This window comes from Spodoptera frugiperda, chromosome 22 (genome assembly GCF_023101765.2).
Source record: "Spodoptera frugiperda isolate SF20-4 chromosome 22, AGI-APGP_CSIRO_Sfru_2.0, whole genome shotgun sequence".
Classification (NCBI taxonomy): Eukaryota; Metazoa; Arthropoda; class Insecta; order Lepidoptera; family Noctuidae; genus Spodoptera; species Spodoptera frugiperda.
In genome coordinates, this window is record NC_064233.1 from 1,657,002 (window position 1) to 1,675,157 (window position 18,156).

At 48.5% G+C, this 18,156-nt stretch overlaps 1 protein-coding gene across 1 annotated transcript; it reads left to right on the forward strand.

Moving 5' to 3' along the window:
* The first annotated feature begins 213 nt into the window (after positions 1–213).
* Positions 214–17,750, forward strand: LOC118280075 (mediator of RNA polymerase II transcription subunit 16). The gene is made up of 20 exons (XM_050702291.1): positions 214–423; positions 1,254–1,431; positions 1,754–1,886; positions 2,366–2,495; positions 3,044–3,195; positions 3,731–3,919; positions 4,345–4,461; positions 5,209–5,276; positions 5,616–5,762; positions 6,218–6,316; positions 6,821–6,935; positions 7,575–7,701; positions 9,191–9,277; positions 9,865–10,024; positions 10,560–10,699; positions 15,211–15,374; positions 16,080–16,183; positions 16,951–17,051; positions 17,348–17,488; positions 17,623–17,750. The coding sequence occupies exons 1-20, from the start codon at positions 362–364 to the stop codon at positions 17,657–17,659; spliced, it is 2,451 nt and encodes an 816-aa protein (XP_050558248.1). The 5' UTR covers positions 214–361; the 3' UTR covers positions 17,660–17,750.
* Positions 17,751–18,156: the final 406 nt, after the last annotated feature.

The following is an 18,156-nucleotide window of genomic DNA, read 5'->3' on the forward strand; positions in this document are numbered from 1 at the left end:
GTAATAGGTAGAGTGATTCAAGAGGAAGGTTTATATGTATAATATATTATCACCATTGCACCCATGCGAAGCTGGAACGGGTCGCTAGTAATAAACAAAGCAATATCATTCAGTAGAAAGCTTTCAAACAAAATAATTAAAATTACTAAACTAAAACGTTTAGTAACATCAACGTTACAACATTTGATAATGACATGATCTGTGACACTGACATTTGCAGTTGTTGATTGTGACTGTCACAGTTTGGCTTGCTTTCGCTCGAAAGTTTTCGTTGCAAATGCATTATTTACTTATTTTGTAAAGAAATACCAAATGTAAATAGTATTAATATCATTAGTGAAACTTAAACCTATCTTACAATATGGATTTAATATACTCCATGAGGCGAAAGCCTCTGAATTGCGAGCCGCCACACTTCGAAAGGTAACACGATTTGTTTTCGTTCGATTTCTAAGTATTTTCTTAGATAGTGGAGTATTTTATACAGTTATATTTCTGTTCGACTGGATAACGGTATCTATTGTGCAAGAAAATTGATATTTGTAGCCGTTACTTGCAGCAAAATAGATTTAACAACTCCATCGTGCACACAACTATTCTGTTTAGTATTGTTATCTTATACCTTGATGTTTACATTAATTGTACTCTCATTTGTTGAGTAGACAAGATTAGTATTTGTACCAGCACCTTCTGAATGTCTTTACATCATAAAATAATTCAAAACATCATTTCTGATCCCACTGTATCTGCCTCTCACTGATACACTAATATGGCTGTATGTATTTACTAGTAGGCATTGTTTCTCAGATTGTTTACTACTGTTATAGAGATACAGTGTCTCCGTACCACCTAAAAGTAGATAAGGAATAAGTCAATCTGTTTTACAGTTTTACCATATATATACCTACTTGAAACATTAACCTAAATAAAGTCTTTTATCAGGGTGAATTCACAATATCCTACTTTATAAAAAACTGGTATAATTAATTATTATGTTATCTGCTTGCTCACTTAACTGACTAGAAACTAGATTCATGAGTTTCAGCAACACATGTTGTGGCGATTGTTTACTAACATAATAATTTATTTAGTATGCTTGTGTCTGTGAGTTATATTAAAACTGGTATAATTACTTATTTTATCCAGTCTCTTTTATTGTCACTTTTATTCCATTTTAATTAATCTAAAAGTGCTAAAGCATTCACCTTTTATTCAAATCTGCCTTTATTTACAATGAAATAATACTTTCCCAGTGTAACAGACCATGAAGTGGTCCGTCCAATCTGCACGATATCAACTTGCAACATCATTGCATTCTCCTCCCCCACGGAGCTGAATGACACGGAGGGGGACACGTGGGGGGGACATGTGTATGTGTGTGACCTGGACACTCCCTGGGACAGTCACAGGGTTACAGGGAGTGCTTATCCTGTGAGTATGCTTCTGTTTTAATGTAAAGAATTTGCTAATAATAATATTATTACCCAAATAATAATTTCTTACCAAGGTATTTTGAGACTACGATTATTATTGTGAATGATGTAATTCTTATTACATTACATATTATAGCTTGATCTATAATCAATTAACAAAAAAAAACATGGTTTACTCATGACTCTTCATCATGAGCAGCGTGCGCAGACGCAGAGACGTCACACAGTACTGTCCTGACTGATGCATAATCCATCATGTGACATGAATGAAACTAATTTTAAATTTTAGTAATATCACCTAATTTTAATATTCCCTTCAGATATCAGTGCTGGAATGGGACATAGAAGGCAAGCAGCTACTGGTGGCCAACACAGTGGGGGAGGTCTCCGTGTTCACACAGAAGGACTACCTGCTCAATGAATGGACCTGCATCTATACTGCCAGCTTCCCAGGTATATACCCACATGTTTTATTATGACAGCTAATAGAGAAGAATACATATTTTTACCTTTATGGCATAAGCTGGCAAAAGAGCTGACAAATTACCTGATGCCTTTTTTTAATGAGATAGACCTGGAAATTAACAGGTGGATCACCTGATGGTAAGTAATCGGCGTTGCCAGTGGACACCCGAAACACCAGAGATGTTAGAAGTTAGTTACTGTCCTTTTGGGGGTTAAGAATTTGAGGATTTAGGAGAAGGGTAATTGAGCCTCCGGTAACCTCAATCACAAGTTGAAACACAACGCAAGGGTCGTTGCACACCATTTTTCTATAAAGCCGTGGTCCACTCCGGTCGAGTCGGTCGACTCGTGCTGAAGCATGGCTCACCTACACTATAATTTGGTCACCACCGCTACTTTTTGCGAGTAGATTATGGTGACACAATTACTTATAATGAACTAATGACCTATTTCATTGTACCAACCAGGGGAGCACATAATCGGCGCGTCGTTCTTCCACAACGGGCGGCGCACGGTGATGGTGGACAAGAAACCCGACGCGCCCATCTCCGAGCGGATACAGATGCTCAGATGTGCACCCACGCTCAAGGGATTCGGGTAAGTAACATTCTGGTTAGAGTAGTTGCTGTCTGATAGTTATCAGAGGCGGATTACATCTAGAGAGTGTCCAAGGCAACCATTTTACAGGTGAATATAACATTTTGGGACACCGTCACTCTATGGGCAGTTAAGCACGCGCATCTTGCGGCGCCCCTCTGTATCCTGGCGACATTTGTGTCTTAGGGATAATACAACTTGTTTCCATTATTTAATGTGAAGCAAACTCATACATATACTGATAACAATGGTTACATTTTTTAATGTTACGTTAAACTGTTACGCTGTCTGCAGCTCCGGAAGTTTCGCTTCCTTGGTCCACTAGTTTCGCTATTGTTACTATCGACTGTCTGCGCCTTATCAGGTATCATATGCAAAAGTGGATTACATGTAGAGAGCGCCCTAGCAAGCCCCTCATAGGTACCTAAATATTTTTTGGCGCTTTGCTGTTCCTTGCTTACCCGCGTCTCCTGGTTCCACTCTGTAACCTGGCGCACTAGGCACTAGTTTGCCTACGGTATTCTGACGTGTATAATGTATTGTTGTAGCGGCGTGGCGGTGGAGGGCGCGTGCGTGGTGTCTGCGACGGGGCTGGTGGGCGCGCTGACGGCGCCGGCCGAGGGCACGCGCGCCGCCGTCACCACGGACTGTCTGCGCCCCACCAGGGACCACATCACCGCCGTCAGCATCGCGCACAAAAGTCAGTATCAGTATATTGGCACACTAATCGATCCTTTGTAAAATGGATAAGTCGACGTTGATAACAGGGGGCCTACTCTAATTCAACGAAAAACGAAGTTTCGGACGAAACTTCGCAGATTGTATACTACAATTCTATTTATTGCGAACTTCCGTGAACAAAAATGAACGAATGAAATGAAGATAAATAAATAGCTTTTGATATGAAATTAAAAATAAAATGTTATTTCAAGTAATTCTATTAGTAAATCAAAAAAACCTACGGCCGAAAATTAAACGAAACTTCGGATTCGAGAACCGGAGTAGACCCCAGTTTCTACCAGACCAATCATGAGACCGATTTTTTATCCAATCACTGCAGCTGTCAAATATTGAACATCTAAAAAGCTTATTCCCTATTGGACGAAAAACCGATCCCTAGAAGTTTATATCTAATGATGATGATCAATGATTGATCGATTGGTGTGGTAACATCCCAAAGTGGAATTGAAATGTTCTGTTAATGAATATGTAAGCTAATTACACATACCCCCCAGACGGCAGCCTGGCAGTAGCGATGGTGTGTCGCGGCGGGGGTGGCGGCGGGGGCGGCGTGCGGCGCTGGTGCGTGCGCGTGGTGTGCGTGGGGCTCACGTCGGGGGGGCAGGGGGGAGGGGGGGCGCCGGGGGGACTCACCATGGAGCCGCTGCCCACCATATATCTACCGGTGCAGGACGCGCAGCCCGGTAAGTTCCAAAATATTGTCACACTATAGCTTCTGCCAGCGGCTTCGCCCGCATTCCCGTGGTATAAAAAGTAGCATTTGTGATGTTCCAGACTACAATCTATACCTGTTCCAAATTTCATCCTAATCTTTATTATAACTTTCGTGAGACATACTAAATTAATTATTATGTTACTGGCTTACTCACGTAACCGTTGTTAACAGTATACTAGTCGAGTTCCTTGTCAATCAGTTACGTGAGTAAGCCGGTAACATAATAATTAATTCATCCTAATCCCTTCAGCCAAAAATTTCAAACTGAAAAAGTCAAGAAATATTTGTCCTGAACCGGGAATCGAACCTGAGGCCCCTTGATAGTCGCAATTGCCAACAAGGCCAATGAGGAAATGATAATGTATAACCAATGTACCAATATCCCCCCTCTAGTATCAATATCGTGGTGCGGTCGCGAGGAGTGCGACTCCCTGCTGGTGGCGGGGGCGGCGCTGTCGCTGTGGAAGTGCACCGAGCGCGCCCATCAAGTACACAAGCTCTTCGCTAAAGGTATGGGAATCATTAAATTGTAATATTTCGGGATTGCTCGATTTGTTTCGGGAGCTAAGATTACGGGCCACGGCTTAGATCGAAACTAGTCAAGCTTCTAGATTACTCATAGGAGTAACTCGACATCCTGCGTGAGCGATCTAGACGCGAAGACGTTTCGGTGTGGCGCGGCGCGACAACAACAAACTGTCACAATATATTGACGTGTTCTACGTCACACATCGCACGTGGGATGCGGTGAGACACGATGCGGCGCGGCGAGAACGCTATCTATTAGCTTGATATCGTCGCGCGAAGTGGACGTGGGGCCGACACGTTTTTGTTTATAATGTTGGAAAACAGAAACAAAACGAAACATTTCACATGCACATAGGGCATAGCCGCCGCGTTGAATTCGCGTGTCTTCGCACCGCTTCGCGTTCGTTTCTAGATCGCTTACACAGGACGTCGCGTAGTACATATTGTAATTGAAATTCTCTGCTTGACAGATTGGTCATTTCTTGCATCGGTTGGAATATATGTTCCTCTATCTTCTAAGATAATGTGAATAACTACGATTTCACCGTACTTCTTGTTATAATAACTATCTTGAAATATACAATTATAAAATGTTCATACGACTTACTCGCATTATTGTATAAGGGAAATGCTCAACTAGTTTCGAGACCGAACGGAGCCCTTAGTAACGATCATATGCTATTTAATCACTATTTGGAAACCTCATAAATATGTTTTCTCCTTACTTAGGTCCTCTACAAGGCAGCACTACCCCGGGCGGGGGGCCCAAACCTGGCCTGGACTGCTTCAGCACTCTCGTAAGTTAAACACTTGTTGGATTTTTTATGGAATAAGTCGGTAAATCACACGGATCACTTGATGGTAAGCAATCGCCGCCGCCCATGAACACTTGAAACAGCAGAGGCGTTACAAGTGCGTTGCCGGCCTTTTGGAGGTTAGGAATTTAAGGGTTGTTGGGGAATCGGTGATTGGGAAGATTAGGAAGGGGGAATTGGGCCTCCGGTAACCTCACTCACATAACAAAACACAATGCAAGCGTTGTTTCACGTCGGTTTTCGGTGAGGCCGTGGTATCATGGCTCTCCCACACTTGTTATTTGTATGTATGTCCATATTAATTAGCACGTTGTCTCGCAGGCGTGGCAGAAGACGGCGGCGTGGGGCGTGGAGGGCGGGGAGCGCGGCGTGTGCGCGGCCAGTACGCGCCACCCCGCCGCGCCTCCGCACGCCGTGCTCGCCACACCCAGGGCCTTACATCTACTCGCCAGAGACACGCATCATTACGTAAGTCTTTAATATATTTCCTACAGCACGGCAAGCTTTTTTCATAGGTTAAGGCATCAAACGACCGAAGCTGCGGACTACCTAGCGGGTTTACCGGGGCTCCGGCTCGAAAAGCAGGATTAGGAACAGGGTGGATTTTAGTCAGTAAGAGTCTGACACTCCCTCTGGATAAGATAGAGGAGTCATTGGGTTTCAACCCCCCTTAAAAAAGCATCAAATGAGCCGACGGATCACTTGATGGTAAGCAATCAGCGCCGCCCATGGGATACTCACAACACTAGATAAGTGGTTTGTAGGCCTTTTGGGGATTACGGAGTTGAGGATTGGGAATTTGGGGGATAGGGAGGAAGATTGGGTCTCCGAAAAACAACACAAGTATTGCTTCATTCTGGTTTTTCGTGATATCACTTTCTTCTTATTTTTTTCAGTTATTAAACTAAAATATAATTGTTCAGATATGCAGTCGTGCAGTGGTGACTACAGGCGGTCTGTCCGCGGTGGAGGCAGCCTCCACGCCGCCCAAGAAGACCAAGTACGGACCCAACGGCGCATCGGTGAGTCGCACAAACATACATTCTAGTACAGGTCGTTTAATAGCTATTTTTTTTTATAATACGTCGACAAACGAGCAGAAGGTTAACCTGATGGTAAGCAATCAGCGCCGCCCATGGACACCTGAAACACCAGAGACGTTACAAGTGCGTTGCCAATCTTTTTGGGGGTTTGAGACTAGGAGATTTATGGGGGAGGGGGGACTTCGGTAACCTCACTTACACGGCGAAACGCTTGCCTTATTTCACTCTGGTTTTCTGTGACGCCGTGGTATCGCTCTAGTCAACGCTTGTTATTTCACTCTGGTTTTCTGTGACGCCGTGGTATCGCTCTAGTCAAACTGGCTCATTCTTTTCGAAGCATGGTTTCCTAAACAGATTTGGGTATAACATTTTGTTTTTATAAATTCAGCTACATATGTACATATGGACAGAATATTCTTTCCATTGTAGTTTCTTGTATCCATGTATAAAATCACCGTGTCTAAGTATAGTCCTTGTGTGTAGGGGTGCGCGATAGTGTCGTGCGTGGAGATGTCCCACCTGGGCGGGGTGCTGGTGGCCGTGGACACGCACGCGCAGCTGCACGTCTACCGTCTGCCGCAGCCCTGGTCCGACATACGTGAGTATTGCCTTCACTTTACCTTCAAGCCATTCAAGTTACTTCATAATAATTATAATTTTTATATGTTACTAGCTACTTCCGCGCGGTTTCACCCGTTCTGCTCGGCTCCTATTGGTCATAGCGTGATGTTTTATAGCCTATAGCCTTCCTCAATAAATGGACTATCCAACACAAAAAGAATTATTCAAATCGGACCAGTAGTTCCGGAGATTAGCGCGTTCAAACAAACAAACAAACAAACAAACTCTTCAGCTTTATAATATTAGTATAGATAAGCCAGTAAACGAGCAGACGGATCACCTGATGGTAAGCAATCGCCGTCGTCCATGGACACTTGAAACACCAGAGGCGTTACAAGTACGTTGCCGGCCTTTTGGGGGTAAGGAATTTAAGGGTTGTTGGGGAATTGGGGATTGGGTAATTGGGCCTCCGGTAACTTCACTTACACAACGAAACACAACGCAAGTGTTGTTTCACGTCGATTTTTGTGAGGCCGTGGTATCATTCTGGTCGAGGTGGCCGAGCAGTACTTAAATGCTTAAACCTTCTCCGTTTGAGAAGTAACTTTGGGTAGGAGTGGCGGCTGGTATGAATAGGCTGTTGATATGATGTGATCGACATGTGAATACATTGCAGCGACCCCTTTGGCGGTGCAGCTGGCGACGGGCGTGCTGGAGTGGGCGCTGGTGGCGGGGCGCGACCCGCTGGACGTACTGCTGGCCGCCGCGCCCTGCCACAACGTACTGGAGCTGCTCTACGACAGGTACGTACTGGGGGGGGCTGGGGGGGGCCGCGACCCGCTGGACGTACTGCTGGCCGCCGCGCCCTGCCACAACGTACTGGAGCTGCTCTACGACAGGTACGTACTGGAGGGGGGCTGGGGGGGGCCGCGACCCGCTGGACGTACTGCTGGCCGCCGCGCCCTGCCACAACGTACTGGAGCTGCTCTACGACAGGTACGTACTGGAGGGGGGCTGGGGGGGGCCGCGACCCGCTGGACGTACTGCTGGCCGCCGCGCCCTGCCACAACGTACTGGAGCTGCTCTACGACAGGTACGTACTGGAGGGGGGCTGGGGGGGGCCGCGACCCGCTGGACGTACTGCTGGCCGCCGCGCCCTGCCACAACGTACTGGAGCTGCTCTACGACAGGTACGTACTGGAGGGGGGCTGGGGGGGGCCGCGACCCGCTGGACGTACTGCTGGCCGCCGCGCCCTGCCACAACGTACTGGAGCTGCTCTACGACAGGTACGTACTGGAGGGGGGCTGGGGGGGGCCGCGACCCGCTGGACGTACTGCTGGCCGCCGCGCCCTGCCACAACGTACTGGAGCTGCTCTACGACAGGTACGTACTGGAGGGGGGCTGGGGGGGGCCGCGACCCGCTGGACGTACTGCTGGCCGCCGCGCCCTGCCACAACGTACTGGAGCTGCTCTACGACAGGTACGTACTGGAGGGGGGCTGGGGGGGGCCGCGACCCGCTGGACGTACTGCTGGCCGCCGCGCCCTGCCACAACGTACTGGAGCTGCTCTACGACAGGTACGTACTGGAGGGGGGCTGGGGGGGGCCGCGACCCGCTGGACGTACTGCTGGCCGCCGCGCCCTGCCACAACGTACTGGAGCTGCTCTACGACAGGTACGTACTGGAGGGGGGCTGGGGGGGGCCGCGACCCGCTGGACGTACTGCTGGCCGCCGCGCCCTGCCACAACGTACTGGAGCTGCTCTACGACAGGTACGTACTGGAGGGGGCTGGGGGGCCGCGACCCGCTGGACGTACTGCTGGCCGCCGCGCCCTGCCACAACGTACTGGAGCTGCTCTACGACAGGTACGTACTGGAGGGGGGCTGGGGGGGGCCGCGACCCGCTGGACGTACTGCTGGCCGCCGCGCCCTGCCACAACGTACTGGAGCTGCTCTACGACAGGTACGTACTGGAGGGGGGCTGGGGGGGGCCGCGACCCGCTGGACGTACTGCTGGCCGCCGCGCCCTGCCACAACGTACTGGAGCTGCTCTACGACAGGTACGTACTGGAGGGGGGCTGGGGGGCCGCGACCCGCTGGACGTACTGCTGGCCGCCGCGTTGGTTAGTTCATTCGCATTGGCCAATCAGAACGCCGAAAGCGGTCTCATTTCGATTTTGTTAAACGTAAAACAAAGTCGTACTAAGAGTACTGGGCTCTACTATAAATCAGAACTTTTGACGCTAGATATATCTGATAACCTAATTAGTTTATATATGTTTATATTTCCAGGATAACGGAGTCGTTCCAGCGCCAGCCGCCCGCGTTCCAGCAGTATTACTACCACAACTGGTTGAAGCTGAGGATAGCACTCTGCAGGTATGTGTTTTATGTTTATTACTAAATTAATTCAGATCATTCATCTACACTTCGGAACAAAACCTACACACACTGTAACGAGTCGTAGGTTTTATTCCTAAGTTGGACAAAAAGTGATCATTATTATGTAGCTGACAGCTAATTTTCAATAATGAAGTACTTTGTCGAATAGAATAAATATAATAAATATGTTAGATGATGATGTGCTATATAGCTACGCTTTGAAGATTTGTTATAGCTAAGCTATGAAACTATGTGATCGTTTCCACCGATACTAAGCTATGTAGCTGTGCAGCTCGAGTATGCGATGTATTGATAGTAGGGAAGCCATCCATAGCACACATCTTTCCATATAAAAATATAGCTTAGCTGAGTCCGTTTCCACCAGTGCTAAGCTATGTGTACGAATGAATATGATTGGTGAAAACCAAATGCATCCACAGCAGCATCTGATGGAAAAGCATCCGAATAGCTAGATTTGTATACTATTTTAGCTATCTTTAATGATGGCTTACTAAGGACGATGTTACATGAACTAAATTCTAATTTCACTTCACTTTATCACTTTATGTTACAATGTCCCCCAGGATGATCCCGGGCGCGCAGAGCAGCGCGTCGTGGCTGACGTGCCTGCAGTCGCTGTGCGCGGGCTGGGCCGCCGTGTCGCTGGCGCTGCGCCCCGACGACAAGCCCGACGCAGCGCTACTCGCCGCCCTACTGGACGACCACGCGCATGACCACGAAAAGGTATCACACTAATATTATAAATGTTAAAGTTTCTTTGTCTGGAGGATTTATTGTCCGTAATTTTTTTAAGAAAGAAAGATTTTTATGAAATTTGGAAACTGACAGCTGACTTTTTATCACACGGGAACGCGGGCGAAGTCATTGACAGAAGCTAGTTTTAGTTAAATCTTAGGCTTTTGTAAATAAAATATAAATTAACTACTGCATGGAATTTTGCTTGTATTCTTGTTTTGAATATAACTTATGTGTCATTTCCAATTATAATCCCTCTCTAGGCAACACATGACACGTGACAGATGAACGATCGATAAACAAATCAACGGAAGACGTCATAAATCCTACATCACACATGTGAAGTTTACATGGGAATAAACATGTATAGAAAATCTTAACGACCAACAGTTGGGCAGAAAGTCCGCTAGCTACAATGACATCGCCTCCTAAAATGCATTAAGAGTTTTAGTTTTCTTGAAATGTAATAAGTTATCCAAGTATGTATATAATTGGTACTTACCCCACGATGTGCACCTGGCAGAGCCTGCTGGCGCTGGAGTCGAAGCCGGAGGCGCTGGTGGAGGCGGCGGCGCTGCAGCCGCTGCGGCGCTGCGTGCAGCGCGCGCTGGACATAGGGCTCACCGCGCTGCTCGCACTCGCCGCGCCGCACCACCACCACACGTACGTACACTATACACCGCGCCGCACCACCACCACACGTACGTACACTATACACCGCGCCGCACCACCACCACACGTACGTACACTATACACCGCGCTGCTCGCACTCGCCGCGCCGCACCACCACCACACGTACGTACACTATACACCGCGCCGCACCACCACCACACGTACGTACACTATACACCGCGCCGCACCACCACCACACGTACGTACACTATACACCGCGCTGCTCGCACTCGCCGCGCCGCACCACCACCACACGTACGTACACTATACACCGCGCCGCACCACCACCACACGTACGTACACTATACACCGCGCCGCACCACCACCACACGTACGTACACTATACACCGCGCTGCTCGCACTCGCCGCGCCGCACCACCACCACACGTACGTACACTATACACCGCGCCGCACCACCACCACACGTACGTACACTATACACCGCGCCGCACCACCACCACACGTACGTACACTATACACCGCGCCGCACCACCACCACACGTACGTACACTATACACCGCGCCGCACCACCACCACACGTACGTACACTATACACCGCGCCGCACCACCACCACACGTACGTACACTATACACCGCGCTGCTCGCACTCGCCGCGCCGCACCACCACCACACGTACGTACACTATACACCGCGCCGCACCACCACCACACGTACGTACACTATACACCGCGCCGCACCACCACCACACGTACGTACACTATACACCGCGCCGCACCACCACCACACGTACGTACACTATACACCGCGCCGCACCACCACCACACGTACGTACACTATACACCGCGCCGCACCACCACCACACGTACGTACACTATACACCGCGCTGCTCGCACTCGCCGCGCCGCACCACCACCACACGTACGTACACTATACACCGCGCCGCACCACCACCACACGTACGTACACTATACACCGCGCCGCACCACCACCACACGTACGTACACTATACACCGCGCTGCTCGCACTCGCCGCGCCGCACCACCACCACACGTACGTACACTATACACCGCGCCGCACCACCACCACACGTACGTACACTATACACCGCGCTGCTCGCACTCGCCGCGCCGCACCACCACCACACGTACGTACACTATACACCGCGCTGCTCGCACTCGCCGCGCCGCACCACCACCACACGTACGTACACTATACACCGCGCCGCACCACCACCACACGTACGTACACTATACACCGCGCTGCTCGCACTCGCCGCGCCGCACCACCACCACACGTACGTACACTATACACCGCGCCGCACCACCACCACACGTACGTACACTATACACCGCGCTGCTCGCACTCGCCGCGCCGCACCACCACCACACGTACGTACACTATACACCGCGCCGCACCACCACCACACGTACGTACACTATACACCGCGCCGCACCACCACCACACGTACGTACACTATACACCGCGCCGCACCACCACCACACGTACGTACACTATACACCGCGCCGCACCACCACCACACGTACGTACACTATACACCGCGCTGCTCGCACTCGCCGCGCCGCACCACCACCACACGTACGTACACTATACACCGCGCCGCACCACCACCACACGTACGTACACTATACACCGCGCCGCACCACCACCACACGTACGTACACTATACACCGCGCCGCACCACCACCACACGTACGTACACTATACACCGCGCCGCACCACCACCACACGTACGTACACTATACACCGCGCTGCTCGCACTCGCCGCGCCGCACCACCACCACACGTACGTACACTATACACCGCGCCGCACCACCACCACACGTACGTACACTATACACCGCGCCGCACCACCACCACACGTACGTACACTATACACCGCGCTGCTCGCACTCGCCGCGCCGCACCACCACCACACGTACGTACACTATACACCGCGCCGCACCACCACCACACGTACGTACACTATACACCGCGCTGCTCGCACTCGCCGCGCCGCACCACCACCACACGTACGTACACTATACACCGCGCCGCACCACCACCACACGTACGTACACTATACACCGCGCCGCACCACCACCACACGTACGTACACTATACACCGCGCCGCACCACCACCACACGTACGTACACTATACACCGCGCCGCACCACCACCACACGTACGTACACTATACACCGCGCCGCACCACCACCACACGTACGTACACTATACACCGCGCCGCACCACCACCACACGTACGTACACTATACACCGCGCTGCTCGCACTCGCCGCGCCGCACCACCACCACACGTACGTACACTATACACCGCGCCGCACCACCACCACACGTACGTACACTATACACCGCGCCGCACCACCACCACACGTACGTACACTATACACCGCGCCGCACCACCACCACACGTACGTACACTATACACCGCGCTGCTCGCACTCGCCGCGCCGCACCACCACCACACGTACGTACACTATACACCGCGCCGCACCACCACCACACGTACGTACACTATACACCGCGCTGCTCGCACTCGCCGCGCCGCACCACCACCACACGTACGTACACTATACACCGCGCCGCACCACCACCACACGTACGTACACTATACACCGCGCCGCACCACCACCACACGTACGTACACTATACACCGCGCTGCTCGCACTCGCCGCGCCGCACCACCACCACACGTACGTACACTATACACCGCGCTGCTCGCACTCGCCGCGCCGCACCACCACCACACGTACGTACACTATACACCTCGCCGCACCACCACCACACGTACGTACACTATACACCGCGCCGCACCACCACCACACGTACGTACACTATACACCGCGCCGCACCACCACCACACGTACGTACACTATACACCGCGCTGCTCGCACTCGCCGCGTCGCACCACCACCACACGTACGTACACTATACACCGCGCCGCACCACCACCACACGTACGTACACTATACACCGCGCCGCACCACCACCACACGTACGTACACTATACACCGCGCTGCTCGCACTCGCCGCGCCGCACCACCACCACACGTACGTACACTATACACCGCGCCGCACCACCACCACACGTACGTACACTATACACCGCGCTGCTCGCACTCGCCGCGCCGCACCACCACCACACGTACGTACACTATACACCGCGCTGCTCGCACTCGCCGCGCCGCACCACCACCACACGTACGTACACTATACACCGCGCCGCACCACCACCACACGTACGTACACTATACACCGCGCTGCTCGCACTCGCCGCGCCGCACCACCACCACACGTACGTACACTATACACCGCGCTGCTCGCACTCGCCGCGCCGCACCACCACCACACGTACGTACACTATACACCGCGCCGCACCACCACCACACGTACGTACACTATACACCGCGCCGCACCACCACCACACGTACGTACACTATACACCGCGCTGCTCGCACTCGCCGCGCCGCACCACCACCACACGTACGTACACTATACACCGCGCCGCACCACCACCACACGTACGTACACTATACACCGCGCCGCACCACCACCACACGTACGTACACTATACACCGCGCCGCACCACCACCACACGTACGTACACTATACACCGCGCCGCACCACCACCACACGTACGTACACTATACACCGCGCCGCACCACCACCACACGTACGTACACTATACACCGCGCCGCACCACCACCACACGTACGTACACTATACACCGCGCCGCACCACCACCACACGTACGTACACTATACACCGCGCCGCACCACCACCACACGTACGTACACTATACACCGCGCTGCTCGCACTCGCCGCGCCGCACCACCACCACACGTACGTACACTATACACCGCGCCGCACCACCACCACACGTACGTACACTATACACCGCGCTGCTCGCACTCGCCGCGCCGCATCACCACCACACGTACGTACACTATACACCGCGCCGCATCACCACCACACGTACGTACACTATACACCGCGCTGCTCGCACTCGCCGCGCCGCATCACCACCACACGTACGTGGACTACGTATTCGCATACAATTAGGTTTTTTTACCCCCACCCCACTCCCCCTGTAAGACAAGTAACGTATTTTGTAAGCCCCTCGCTCTGCCCCTGTAAACGTCAAACGACTATTTTTATTCTAAAATTACAAAAAGTTATGTAATAGTTTTTATCCTTGGTATACTTTTAATTGCCTTTGCCCACAATAATACTAAATAAAACAAGACATTTTTAATGGGCAACACTAGCTGTTTTTTAATAATATATTTTTATATTACGTAATGTGTAGTAAGAAAGACGTACGAGCGTGGAAATTATGCCAATCTTTTAAAATGTAGAGGCATAGCTGGATGTTCACGATTAGTTAATGATTGTTTATCTTTGGAGTTAATAATATTTACCCACTTGTAATACAAGTTCAAAAAAACATCATTATAGAACATAAGATAGACTACTGTAATGTGTAGATGGAGTAAAGTAATATTTCCCCTGGTGTATGTGTAGGTACGAGGTGATATCGGACGGCGCAGCAGTATCCCTGGTCCGTCGTCTAGCGGCGTTGGCCCGCGCGGCGCGCCCCGCCGCCCGCGCCGCCGACCTGCTGGCGCGGCCGCTCGCGCGCCTCGCCGCCGCGCCGCCGCCTCTGCCGCCCAAACAGGACCTCGTCGGTCAGTATGGGTGGACCAAGCAAATACATAGAGGAGATGCCATAATGTGATTTTGCACTGTGACACAAAAAAATGGCCATGCCCAATGATGTTATAAGTAAAAGCGTGTAGATAGGTTATAAACGGTTAGAAAGTGGCACATTAAAATGTGGACAATAGGCAACGTTTTTGTAGTATAGAACCGCTAGATGGAAAACAGAAAGGTGTAAACTCACACTCCTCGTCAAATGTCACACATTTTACTATAGAAAAATCTAATTATGATTTCTCTATCTTTATATGCCTATGCTTCATGGTTGTATAAACAGTATTTTTCATGGAAATAGGTCGATAAACAAGCTGACGGATCATCTGATGGTAAGCATTCGTTACTGATAGACATCCGCAACACCAGAATAGTTACAAATGCGCTACCGACCTTTTAAAAATGAGCGGTTAGCAGTAACGTTGGAATTTCTTGCTCTAGGTTGACAAATCACAACATTACATTGATGATAACAACAACCGAATACTATAACTACTGCTATAGTAATAACACTTTATTAATTCAATTAGATTAGATTAGATTTCAGCCATGATCCTCCTACTGCAGGGCAAAGGCCTCCCTATCTTCCTTCCACTCCTCACTGTTTAAAGCTTATTAATTCAATTACTACAACACAATTTACATGTAATTAAAATGAGTGTAACTATGTGTGTGTACAGAGGAGTGCGCGGTGCTGGGCACGCAGTGGACGGGCGCGCGCGTGTGGGAGTCGCTGCCGCGCTGCGCCGTCTCCGCGCCGCACGGGAAGCACTGGCCGCTCTACGTACGTACTATACCACTATACATACATATACATACCATCACACGGTGTTAATACATCATTTAAATTATTACCTTTCATTATCTGTCTACTCTCCTTTTGCTCAATAGGGTAGATGACTCATTTTTATTACAATATCCGTTTTATAGATTAAAAAAATCGACATGACTTTGTATTTTCTAACTAAAACAAATACTTATTACAATATATTTTGATTTGAAATCAAACGCGTGATTCCACTTCTAGGTACGTTTTAGGTATACATAAAAATGACGCATTGACTCCCACTCCTAAGTTTTACTCAAGTATTTTTAACTTATATGACAAAATAAAAAAATACGTGTCTTATATTTTTTCATTACCTTAAATACTGCTGGTCTAAATAGATGATTAATTTTCCGATCCCGTCATCATCACTAATTTATTGTATTTTATCTTTACATAAAACTACCATGTATTACTTTATCCATGTTATTCTGCACTCGTTAAAACTCTCGTACCGTTAACAAATATTGTAAAACTGGTTTTCAATTTTATTATTTTTGACAAATCAGTTTATTAATTCTAATTTCCCGCCCAAACTTTTAAAAAGTATTGATTTGTTACAGAACTAGTGATGTCCATAACTTATAATTAGTCGACTAATTATCAAATTATAATTTTATATTTTAAACTCGACTTTTGTATTAATTTAGTTTTTTTTTAATATAACTATTGTAATTAGACATAAATAAGAATCTTATTTATATTTTTTTATCTCTATACTCTAGTTGGAGTACGGTGTAGAGCCTGAGGCGTTGCGGTACAATCCCGACCCACCAGTGTACGCACAATGCGAGACAACGCCTTCGATTACAATGGACGCAATACGGTAAATATATTACTCGTAGATTTAGATGATTTAATCTAGCTCAATAGTCTCTTGGATGTTAATCCAACAAATGATCTGTTCGTGGATGGATGGAAGGAGATTTTGTCGGAATGCCTGAAGTACTGCGAGGCGAACTTATGAATGCTGTTAATTCCTGTTTAATTATGTTTTAGTTATGTATGTAAGTTGCTTTAATTGGTTGTATACCGTTGTAACTTTTGAACTAAATAAATAAATAAATAAATGATTTTATTACTTATTAATGTCTAAAATGTGCAATTATATTCTCTGCCCAGCTACATGTATGTAGGTGGCGGTCTCCGACCAGCTCGGTGGCGGCAGTGTGGGCGCTGTGGGTCCCGCGCCCTCGCCGCCTCGCAGCCAAACAAGCATCCGTTGCAGTGCGCCTATGATGGACGGTTTCTAGCTGACTGCAGGTAATACATCTATTTATACTGAAAGAAAATGATACTAATTGAAATAAAACTCAATTTAACTAAAGTTTTATGTTGAAAAATGTTTGTATTAGTTGCGTTAAAACAATGTTAATGTTATTTTCTATTTGTTACAGATGCGGAGGAAAATGGACCTTATTTTCAAACATTTAAGACTCTCACTAGTTTGTAAGAAATAAAAATAGTTAATACCTATTATAAAATATTGTTGTTGTAATTGTAAATAAATAGTTTTATACTTTAATATTCTGTTAATTATTTCTATCAACCTACCTACCATACATTAATTTACAGACATGACTTCTGCCATATAGAAATAATAATATTACTACATGAACTGTTTTCCTAATAAGAACTCACTTTTGGATTAATATACACTATCGAATGGGATCGCTCTACTGTACCCTTAGTATGAGTTTGCTTTACGCTTAAAGAAATCGATTTATTCGAACCTGCCAATCAAAGCGCCTCTTGTTTCGATTACTTTAAACGCAAAGAAAACTCATACTAAGGGTACTGAGTATACAAAATGAAATAAGAAAAAAACGAACGGGTAAAAACCTGACACGAGAATCGACCCCAAGACAGTCACTGCTTACGACTAATAATATAGTTAAAGAGACATAAAGCATAGCATCGTAATAAAACTT

Excerpts from the sequence above, each read along its gene's own strand:
- LOC118280075 (XM_050702291.1), top strand. The coding sequence starts at position 362 with ATGGATTTAATATACTCCATGAGGCGAAAGCCTCTGAATTGCGAGCCG. Across the intron at positions 5,277-5,615 it reads TGGACTGCTTCAGCACTCTC|GCGTGGCAGAAGACGGCGGC; the intron begins GTAAGTTAAACA and ends GTTGTCTCGCAG. Across the intron at positions 7,702-9,190 it reads CTGGAGCTGCTCTACGACAG|GATAACGGAGTCGTTCCAGC; the intron begins GTACGTACTGGG and ends TTATATTTCCAG.